The sequence below is a fragment of the Empidonax traillii genome, unplaced genomic scaffold (assembly GCF_003031625.1).
Source record: "Empidonax traillii isolate 1590-97213 ecotype Southwest subspecies unplaced genomic scaffold, ASM303162v1 scaffold413:size1348891, whole genome shotgun sequence".
Taxonomy (NCBI): Eukaryota; Metazoa; Chordata; class Aves; order Passeriformes; family Tyrannidae; genus Empidonax; species Empidonax traillii.
The window spans coordinates 1,064,297-1,075,301 of NW_020955606.1; the positions used below are offsets into that span (position 1 = coordinate 1,064,297).

General features: G+C 46.6%; 1 protein-coding gene across 2 annotated transcripts in view; it reads right to left on the reverse strand.

Moving 5' to 3' along the window:
- Window positions 1–182: 182 nt before the first annotated feature.
- The window catches only part of DRC7 (dynein regulatory complex subunit 7), a 13,135-nt gene continuing 2,312 nt past the window's right edge, over window positions 183–11,005 (reverse strand). For both annotated transcript variants that reach the window (XM_027893960.1, XM_027893961.1), the window contains exons 4-17: window positions 10,412–10,537; window positions 9,168–9,362; window positions 8,757–8,901; window positions 8,220–8,437; window positions 7,394–7,495; window positions 6,467–6,542; window positions 5,938–6,066; window positions 4,959–5,087; window positions 4,500–4,726; window positions 3,405–3,620; window positions 2,506–2,616; window positions 1,299–1,400; window positions 484–614; window positions 183–347 (exon numbers count right to left, since the gene is read on the reverse strand). In XM_027893960.1, the coding sequence (XP_027749761.1) occupies window positions 266–347; window positions 484–614; window positions 1,299–1,400; window positions 2,506–2,616; window positions 3,405–3,620; window positions 4,500–4,726; window positions 4,959–5,087; window positions 5,938–6,066; window positions 6,467–6,542; window positions 7,394–7,495; window positions 8,220–8,437; window positions 8,757–8,901; window positions 9,168–9,362; window positions 10,412–10,537 (1,989 nt within the window). In that variant the 3' untranslated portion in view covers window positions 183–265. The remainder of the gene's footprint in view (window positions 348–483; window positions 615–1,298; window positions 1,401–2,505; window positions 2,617–3,404; window positions 3,621–4,499; window positions 4,727–4,958; window positions 5,088–5,937; window positions 6,067–6,466; window positions 6,543–7,393; window positions 7,496–8,219; window positions 8,438–8,756; window positions 8,902–9,167; window positions 9,363–10,411; window positions 10,538–11,005) is intronic.

Here is an 11,005-nt window from a genome sequence, read left to right on the forward strand (position 1 = left end):
GTATTCCCAAATAATCCTGTTCCTGATGTCAGCAGCTATGGATCACGTTTGGGGAAGAAAAGCCCCCGAGAGACAGTGTCAGAATTGAGTCTCCCACATGATGGGATTTCATGAGGAGGGAACAGAGGTACCTGCAGAGGGGCCTTAGAACAAAAGAGAGAAAAGAAAAAGACACAGAATGCTGCAAGTTCATTAAAATCTCCTAATGCATCTGATGATAACGAGAGAACTGCAGGCAACTAGAGAGAAGGAAGGAAGGGAGAAGTCAGTCATGCCCAGCCAGGCGGGGATTCCTGAGCAGCGCCTCTTGAAGAGAATGGGATCTCTGTTGTGCCGGCTGCTTTTCCCTACAACAACAAGGGGGATATCAGAGGAAAACTGCAGTGGGAATCAACTATTTCGCAGAACAGCTTCAGTGCCAAGTTGCCAGGGGGCTGTCTTGTAGACCTGCCCTGGGCACTGCTCAGGCATCACTCCCGATACCTGCTGTGTCTCTTGAGTCTGACCATGCTGGAGTTGGTTGCAGCGTGATGGGCACGGAATTCACCCTCCTCCCAGTTCTTGTTCTCCGAAAGAAGAGAGCTCTGGGAGCTCTTCTGCCGCTTTTCCAGCGCCTGTGAGGGAACGAGCAACCAAAAGTCAGGGCAATAGAGAGGAGAGTGAGGAGCAGAGGCACACAAAAGCACAGCTCAAAGTTCAGGGAGCTGAGATGAAAGAAACCACAAATTGGAGCTGATTTATTTTCAGGGAGCAGCAAAAAGTTTGAGATGAAGTCTCGTGAGAACAAGAAAACAAGGGAAATCAAAACATGTGGAACAGCAAGAGGCAACAAAACCTCAATGTGCTACCTCACTAGAGTCAAGAAGCCCTGGAGAGCCAAACTGGCTCTGGTTGAGATAAGGACTAAATTTCACTGCAGAGCTATTTTGTTCTTTGATCTCACATGCTAATGACAAAAAAAAAAAAATAAATTATATACATATACAGGCATGGCCCTCTTAAAATATTTCCCCCATAATGCCTATTATCAACTATTTTCTTTATTAACTAAACAAAATAAATGATTAGTCTTTCTCAGTGATGGGAGTTTATCCAGAAAGTCACAAGGTGACCATAGCATGACCATGTTATATTTCCCTGGGAAGTCATTTGAAGCTGTGCTGACTTACACCATACTGGGATTTGTCCCAATATATTTTAATTTATACTAAAAGCCCTCTAGAGGCAATTCCTCAGAGGGGAAAAAGCTTACTCTGTGTTTCTTTGGGTAGATGTATTAAACGGTGGCATGAACCTACCATGGCTTCGCGCTGACACTCTCTCCTTGCAGCGTTGTACATTGAAACCGTCAATTTAATATTGGCTTCTTCATCCTCACGAACCTTCAAGACATTTAGCACCTTCCAGGAAATCAGAAGAAAGACCCCTCAGCTTTCCCACAGAATGACTGTACTTTACATACTTTATGTACTTTATCTGCTACCAGAGCAGATGTTGCATACAAGACTTGTAGAATAAAGGTAAATAAGTGTCTATGCAAATATGTTCATATCCTGTGGGCAGATCAAGCTGATAGTAGTCTTAATTTTAGGTTGTTACTCCATATGAAATTTTTGAACCCAGTTATTTGTAATAATTGATAAGAAAGCTTTTCTGGAGTCACAGTCTTGGCACTACTTTTGAAACTGCACCAAAAGCTTTGGCTTGTACTTTGCCTTATGCAGGATATGCAGCACAAGCAGTGTGAATATTTCATCTGTTGATATATTCAGACAGAGAAATTTGGCAAGGTAGTTCATGAGGTCACAGTGAATTACCTTCAGATTTCTGGGGAAAAATGGAACTTTTGCAATGTTTTTCTTAATTATTGCTAATAATGTGGGCTAATGTAGTCGAACATTCTCTCTACATCTCCTTCAGGGGTTTCTCTTCCCTACCAAAACATTAAAACCCAATCCAATAGCTGTAGCTCCACCTGCTAGAATGGCTGTATTTGTCATGAAGTAATTAAAAAGAACATGGATTTGTTACACCGGTCACAGTGTGATTAACAGTACAAGCAATGTATTTTATCAAGTAGTTCCCTAAAGTTTCTCACACAACAAGTCCCTTCAATATTTTGGAGAGGACATCCTGGAAATGCCTATCAACTAGATACAGCATTGCATTCAACATCCTTTCATTTTGGTCTCATTCCCAGGCAAATGGCAGATGTGTTTCCAGATGCCCCCATTCATATATTGCCATTTGCTCCCTGAAACTCTCTTCCTCACAGAGAATGAAGAGTAAGAGCAGGAGCTGTGACTCTCCATAAATATACTAAAGCTGCATCTTCACCAAGCAGTGGCTGGGGAGCAAGCATGATCATTCAGCATGGAGACCAACTTTGTGGCACCAGAGTCTTATTTTTATGGCAGTTTATGCTGAGGGTGCTTTGGCAGCCAGTCAGCTGAAACTGTTTCCACTCCTGATCAACTCTGACAGCGTGGCCGCCTCCCCTGTTACCTCTGCTTCAGATTCCCGGACTTGGTGCTTCAGCTCCTTCTGGTCCTTTCTCAGCTCCCACAGCAACTTGTACAGGTGGAGCACGTTCTTGTGTTTCTCAGAGGACCATGGCTGGAAGCAGTTAAGTCAGTGAAAAACAGCAGCACTGTCTGGGTACATGGGATCAGGTACTCTGCCGACAGAAACTGGCACAATCCTGCCACAGTCAACAAGGTGACACTGATTTCCAGCATTGAAACATCGAACCCATGGTCAGCATGGGTTTATTAGATTTCATTTTGATTGGGAATCCATCAGCAATGTGAGACAGATGGCACGTCTTGCACTTTGCTGATGCTGCTGGTATATGATTGGAACCAGTTTTGCAGGGTTACAGATGGAAAAATGGGACTCCAGCAATTGTTTTCTGCGTATTCTCCCCAGTGGGAAATAGAAACTAAAAAAAACCCCAGCTTTCATAACATTAAAAAAAACCTATATTTGCAAACTCTGTTTGGTTTCCTTAAGTGTAATTCTGTAGCATCACTGCAGAATTTACTGGCAGATTTCTACCCCAGTTACAGACTCACATTAGTGATGTTAATGGAGTGACTGACCCCTGGGCCCTAATGAGGTAATTTGGCTTACTGGCAGCACTTCGCTCTTTTTGGAATATCTTTTATTTAAGGCTATCTATCTATCTATCTATCTATCTATCTATCTATCTATCTATCTATCTATCTATCAGCAATGTATTAAGCTTCAGCATCTTGCTCTGTGTCTGAGGGAGCTGTGCAGGTAGAGCAGAGGGGCAGCATGGAATATGTCATGCTTGTAGTTCTTCCACTGACATTTCACCTTCCCTTTGTGTCTTGTGATCTAAAAAGATTTCAAGATAAATGGGTTTTTTTCCTTCATACCTGGTATTTGACACACGTGTCTCGGGTCAGGAAGATTTCCTCTCCTTTCCTGTCCCTCTGTATTGCTCTGAAGAAAGCCACCTTTGAGGCAATGGTGTCATGATCCTCCAGGTGATATGTCAGCTGGATGCTGTCATCTTCGATCATGAAGATACGTTCCTCTACATCTTCGTCAGCAGGCTTTTCTGGATTTCTGTGGAAACACTCCTTGATTTGCTAATGGAGGGCGAAAAAAGATATAGAAGCAGCTTAGACAACACAAAGCTGGCAAGATTTACAGAATTCAGCAAAAACTCAAGGCAAAAATTGTGCTTTTCTGCCTGGACTACAATGACATCTCTTGGTAAGTGGTCCTACTGTTCTTGTCTATGTCTGAAAAAAAACAACCACAAAGCTTTTAAGGCAATACAGAAGTCTCCTATTTGTGAAGCTGAGTATGATTTCTAAGCTCCAAGTTAGCTTGGGATGCATCCCTGCCTGAGGGAACTGCAGGTAGCAAGGTATTTTGGTGCACAGCAAAGTTTCCCACATTTCCCAACACAGGGATGGAAAAAGTAGTATGTTAGGTGCTGATGCAAAGACAGGCCACTGCATAGCTCTGTCTTGGCAGCTGAACTATCTGAGTCACACATACTGACAGATGTCAGATTTCCTCCTCCTTCTGTTCTGCAAATCAGACGTGACGAGAGGAAGAGGTAAATTACCTGCTGGTAATAAATCAGTGATGGGAAAATTCATCAGGAAACTAAAACAGTATTAGCTTGGGCTCAGCACACAAAATCATTTTACTAATTTTGAATCTTGTGAAAATTTTGTTCCAGTCATAGTCAAGCTTTTTTTTTTTTTTTTCCCCTTCCTCTGACACACACTTTCCAAGCCTTAGTTTCATTCTAGCAGTTCGTGACAACTGGTCACACTGTAGCTCTCTGTCAGACAAGCAACTGTGAGACACAGCAGCTGGACAAGGCTTGGATGCCTCATCTGGAGTTCTGCCTCGGCCATGCCCACTGAGAATGAACGAAAGCCCCAGGCAGCACGTTCTGCACAGTATAAATATCACAGTGACACGTTATTCTGTGTCTGCCTTGCCCGTACCACTATGGGCCGGAGGTGAAGATCAGGTCTGGTGCCGGCCATGCCCATTCCGTTCTCCCTTTCGCCAAACTCCACGTGCCGGATGTGCAGGAAGTCATCCCGGCCCACGAAGTACTCGGTCATCTCAGTAGTGCTTTCAACGCGTTTCCGGAGGTCATCGGCTCGTGCCTTATGGTAAAACTCCATTGTGTGTCCAGTCTCTGGTTCCAGCGACGTGTAGGTGTGAGCTGAGGGCATACAATTCCATTTTCAGAGTTAGTACACCAGCCAACAACCCAGTTCTCTACTCTCCACTGCAGACCATATTATTTATCTAGGCAATTTAACCCACAAATTCCCTGGTCATCCCCACCCCACCCCCCCCAGACCCTCTCTTCAACTTTGGGCTTTTGCCACTGCTAGAAGGGATTCATATAAAGTCCCATGAGCTGCAGTGACTGCTCATTTGAGCTGGGATACCTTTAAGAAGGAGGGGATGTCCTGGCTTGAAATAGTCTGTGGTCAGCTGTGTTTGTTTATTCGTTTCTCTCATATCCAACATGTCTTCTCGATTTTTGAACCACTCCGTCACCTCCACTACTTCAGTACCTGGCAGGAGACAAGTCATTTTGCAACCTTACCTCACCCTGTTGGACATGGTAAAATTCATCAGGTGAGCTCTCAGTGTCTGTGCAAGTATCCTGTGCTCCTGATGCAGCCACAGTGGACATAGCATGGTCACTGGAACTGTCCCTGTGCACAGGAGTATTTTGTACATGAATCCTAATCTACATTTGAATTATGCCTTAAAGAGGGTTTATTCTTCTCCATCAACCAGAACTAAACAAATCAGCTCAGGGGTAGAACTTGACATGGCAAATGGCTATGGTTAGGCAAGAAAAATTCCATCCCAAATACTTAATAATAGTGTCAGGAGCAAAAGGAAATGAGACTGGAGCATCACACTATCAAAGAAGGCTGAGGGCAGGACACTGTATGTTCACCCGGGAATCTGCATGATTTCTTGGACCAGCTGCTGAAGAATAATGTTTTCAAGCACAGAGATATCCTCAGGGTGTAGCTGTACTTTTCTACAGCTCCTGTGTACACCAATTGGGATAGTAATACTGTTGGATCGAATCAAACCAGCCTTCCATTTCTCTGAAGACTGAAAATCCAAGCAGCTGACCTGTGACACTGAACAGCTTCACTGGGGTGTAGAACAGAGTCAAACTCTCATGGAAACCTTTAGCAGAGCTGGAAAGTTCTGGGGCTTGACCAACAGTGAGCATGATGAAGAGTTTGAGGATATGGTAGATAAGTCCCCCACAAATGTGAAAGGAGGATGAGAAAACACAAGAGAAACTCTGGCAGAAAAGGGGCCACCTCCCCCTTTCCACCAGCACGCCCAAGGCTGTGTTTGCTCAATGCACTGAGTGTGTTCACTCATCCCTCTTACAGTCCAAGTCTCCGTAGATGGTGAGTCGTTCCACCAGCCCATCTCCATTCACGTATGGGGCCCACTTCTCCAGCTTTGCTTGCTTGTACGGGATCACCTTCTTCTCTTGGGAATACTGATTCTCAAATTCTGCAGTGTGCAAGAGAGATGCCAGGAAAATTGATTCCCTTCTACTCAGCCCAAGAGAAAAGAATTAATGTTATAATGGTATAATAGTTACTTTCTCTCTCAAAGCAGGTATTTGGTAATGCAGAGGCATAGGGAGAACAGAAAGACCATCCAAGCCAAAATTCCCAGCTGGAAGGAAAACACAGTGTGGGGGTGTGTCTGTGGGGGGGTTCCCAGGTGAGACAGAGCAGCACTGAGGGCAGGCATTCAAACCAATAGCTGTTGTTGCCTTCATCTCCTGCACTTCACTGCTACCCCTCGACTATCCTGAAGGGACAACTCTCGAGTGAGATAAACTAGTGTGCCAAATCCACTGAAAGGGTAGCTGAGGGGCAAGAAAAGGCGCAGGAAGAATACATACCTCTGCAAGACACATTAATTCGGGCCACCCACGATAGCGGCATCTCAAAACTCATGTCTCTCTCCTCATTTTCCTTCTGAAACAGAAGCAGAGATTTGTGGTTTTGGCAGCTTCTCTTACTGTGCCAGGAGGCATTTTGGCTCTGGAGAGTGCAGCACAGTGATCAGAGCTCAGCATATGTGAGGCTGAGCTGGTCCTGGGGAACACAGTGGCAGTTTTGAGAGCACATCCCTACACGACCCTAATGAGATTACCTTCTCCTGGCTAATGCTCGTGCTGGACATGGGATATATGTGACAATTGCCATAATGACCAGTTTATTTTATTAAGACCATGAAGGATGTTTTGCTTCCCGGTTATGAGCACAGGTTGTGCTCATATGAGCACAGGAGAAGAGTAGATAGCAGGAGGGAATTGTTATTGGCATTCCTCCGTCCTTCTTTATCATGCTGTCTTCTCCCAACAGGACAACATACCATTTTTTGCTTACAGGAGACAGCACTTCTTGGTATATTTGAGGACATACATTATTTCTGTATTGGGTTGGCAGCTCCACCTCACAGCCAGGAGGGCAGGGTGCTGACCATTACAGAAAGAGTGTCCATAAAAATTTCAGTCTGGATTTCGCTTGTGGTCTTTTTTTTTTTTTTTTAATTACTTCACCCCAAAGGTCCATGCACTGGAGACATATAGAGCTCCCCTGCCACTTAGGACATCAGAAATACCACTTGAGGCCCTGCTTCAGAGAACATCAGAACTCTTCAAGGCTGAGAAGTGATCTGAAGTGCCAACCCAAACCTGACTGGAATAGCAGGGATCTGACCTGGAGAGGGCAGCAGGCAGGCAGGCAGACACACACGGGCCTATGGACACACAGACTGGATACAGCATCCCAACTGCACGAGAGCCACCATCTGGGTCACTCACCATGTCGTCCATGTCTCTCTCAGATGACTCTGTGAGCTGCTTGTTGCTCTCTGGAAGCATAATTTCCCAGCGGATGGCATCACTCAAGTCAAAGCTGAGATCCTTGGCCATACAGAAAAAAACCCTCTTTTTACTCCAGGGCAGTCTCAGGAGCCTGACACTAAACTGAGCGCTGCTTTGGTTTGTCTGGGGTGCTCACTGGTATGGCTGGGTGTCAAAGAGTTTAAAGATTCTAGAGACCTAAATCTGAGGGAGGTGAGCTCATCAGACTCTTGGCTGGCTGGTGGGACCCCAAAGACTGTCCCTGTGCCTGGAGGCTGCAGATCCTTTTCCTCCTGGTTCCTCTGCCACAGATGAGAGTAAGTTGCTGGAAATGCTTCTACCTCCTTCCTAGGACCATGCTTGGCCCAGAGGGCAAGTTACTCTGACTCAGACCCTCATCTCCCATTCTCTGTGTCAGCTGGGGAGTACCTGAGGTGTGGAAAGGGCCTCATCAAGATCCTTCCTGCCTTGAGCCATGCCCGACAGGTTTGAAACACCCTCTGCCTCAAAAGCTCTTATTTGATAGAATGAGCATCTAGCCAGCCTTTAAAAAAGCTGAAATTCTAGCACTGTAAGGGTTTAATAGGTGTGATCTGTATTTTCTAGCTCAGAGTCTGGGATGTCCTGGAGTAGTTCCAGAGTCTATTGAATCAGAGCAACACGACCAGAGCCAACACAAGGAATGGTTAAGTGGAAACTGGACCACTACTGATCTTGGACTTCCCCAGGACTCATGTCAGCCCAGCTGGCCCTTGCATGCCCAAGGTGCTAAAGGACTCCTTACCTTGCAGCCCTTCCGGCAGTCCTGCATGTTCACCCAGTAGTTCCTGTGATTCCAGATGCTCTCAATCCCAAGGAAGCACTCATCTGTGGTGTTGTGGCTGTTTCCCGTGAATGGATTGATGAAGAAGGTCTCAGGAACCTTTCTCTTCCCAGACAGGACCAAAACCCATGCATGCACCCGTAAGCCATGCAAAGGGTCTCGCTTGGGCTTTTCCTCCTGCAGAACAGAGGACAGAGCAATAATTATTGCCATTTTATTGCAAATTTAATCCAACCCAATGGCCATCTTATCCTTTCCTCTGCCCACTTTCAAAGCTCTCCAGGCCCTTAATGCTCTTCCTGAGAGTGAATCAGTACATACCCAGCACATATTCCTGTGCCAGCACACACTGTGCTCCCAGAGGCCGAGTGCTCATGGCCATGATCAGGGTTGTGTCATATTTCATGGAGGGGGGTGGTGAGCTCCTCTCTTTGGCCTTTGACCTATGTCTCAGCTCTTCCTCCTCGAGCTTACAGCAAGGTGGACCTTGCTAACTTACCGTGACCGCTTCCTCTTCTTCTTCCTTCTTTTGAACATCTTCAGCTTCTTCCTTCTTCTTGGCCTTCTGCTGAAGCTCAAACTTGCTCTGTGGCTCTGCAATGATCTTAACTCTGTACTTTCTGGACTTCTTCGTCATTGGTGCCTGACAGAGATCAAGAGAAGGGAGAAAATGTATGGCTTACAGGTACCTCAAACTTGGCAGTTTGCAGTACTGCAAACTGGAGGGCCTCTTAAGGAGCTGTGGAAAATCACTCAGAAGATTCCTTGGTGAGGTTCCCAGCACAGATTGAAAGCCAGTGCAGACCTGAAGCCTTTCCCCCCCCCTATCTCAGCTCAGGAGCTCACTGGCCATGAACAGGCTGAGCATGCATGCTGGGCTCCTCCCTGCCTGCTCACTGCAGGTCTCACCTCCTGTGGCTTCTTGAGCAGCGGGCACACATCCTGAGTCTGGTCCAGGGCACATATCTCCTGGGTGGCGTACCCGTGCACACAGTAGGCGTCGTAGCCGGCCCCGATCAGCAAGGAGCACAGCAGCACAGTGAAGTCAAAGCAGTTCCCCCGCTGGTACTTCAGGATGGTGGTTGGGGAATAGAGTGAACTGGGCTTGAAAGAGAGAGATCCGTGTTCACAGTGCTTGTCTTGTGGAGCTGAAACATGCACCAGGCAGAGAGCAGGGGAGAGAGGGCATTGCCCACATAGCTGGGCTCTGCACCCCTAGGGAATATGTATATAACGTTCCTATATGAGCCACAGACTCTAAAAGTCCCCTCTAAAGTGATGTGGGGAAATTCTGACCCCAAATCTGGTGATAAATTTAACCACAGGTAGAAATGAGCAAGGCAAGCTCATCAAACTGCTGAAAACCCAATGCTAAACACAACTCTGGAATGGCACTTCCCTCCATCTCCAGCTGCTCTGTCTGCAGCATTTCCATATCCATCTCCACTCATATCTCAGGCATCACCTTAGGTGACCCAGGCGGTCTCCATCTGCTAAATGGAGATACCTTCTCTGTGGTCACAAAGTGCCAGAGTTCCTCTTGACACCCTGGGACTCTTGGGACACACTTGGCCAGCACGTGGCCAGTGTAGACTGTTTGGGTCACTCCATTGTCACTGCTAGCAAGAAGCGTGTTCCTTTTGTCTTAGCTGATTCACAACGGCCAGGAACTTGCCCCAGCTCTGGCATCATCTTTCCTAACCCAGAAATCTCCCTTCAGCCATCCCAAAATATCCCCAAGATTGGGAATAGAAAGGTCTGAAGCCCCTAAAAACAGGTCACTGAGTCAAGCATCATCCTGTAGGCTTTACATGCTCCTCTGTTCCGAGGTGCCTTGGTCTCTGGAGGGGAAGCTTGTCAGCCATGGCCACCCACAGCGGACCAGCTGGTCATCTGGGCTGGCTGAAAGCAGGGTCAGGCCTGGTCTTGTGGAAATGGTGTTGAATCACTTGAAAGGTACAACACTGAACACCCACCAGGATTGCGGATGCAACAGAGCGAAAAGAGACTGGGAAAATCAGGGGGTTGCCTAAATAATGAGGGAATGACGGAAGGGTCAAATTCCAGCCACTGGGGCTTCCCATTGTGTTCTGCTGAGGGGCCCTTCTGTCACCTCTCTTATGTTTCTGAAGGGACTGCAACTCCTTTCTTACCAGTGATATAGGACACTTGAGGGGCTCCATGGTGAGGTAATTAGAGACAAAGCTGGCACAGCCTGACCAGTGGTACAGCTCTGGATAAGGCAGCAGGGTTGGCCTCAGTGTCGTGCTAACAAACTTCTGTAGGGCAACAAGAGGACTTTGGTTAGCCAACTGATGCCTGGCAGAGTTTCCTGTCCAAAGCCATCCTCAGACCACCCCTGGATGTTGCAGATCTCATTCAGGACCTCCCTAGAGCGTATCAACAGCACCAGTATCCCTCCTCACCTGTTCCAAGATGGAAATTACATGGGGTTGGGAAGCTGTTTGCTTGACTGTGGCTGAAACTTCAAGCTCATCTCAGACATTTTCAAGCAAGACAAATAGCTACTACCCTTCCCAGCTTTTACATCCTCCAGCATGTTCTTCCTTGCATGATAATGATATAATAAATTTTGGGGAAAGCCTGTACAAAGTAGTAATTCCAGGTGTCTTGGGGAACATCAGGTCCAGAACTAGACAACACTTGTGCAGCTTGGGCCCAGGGAAAAAAAACACAGACCACAGACTTCCACATTTACTTCCTTCCCTGTAACTTCTGCAAAGTTC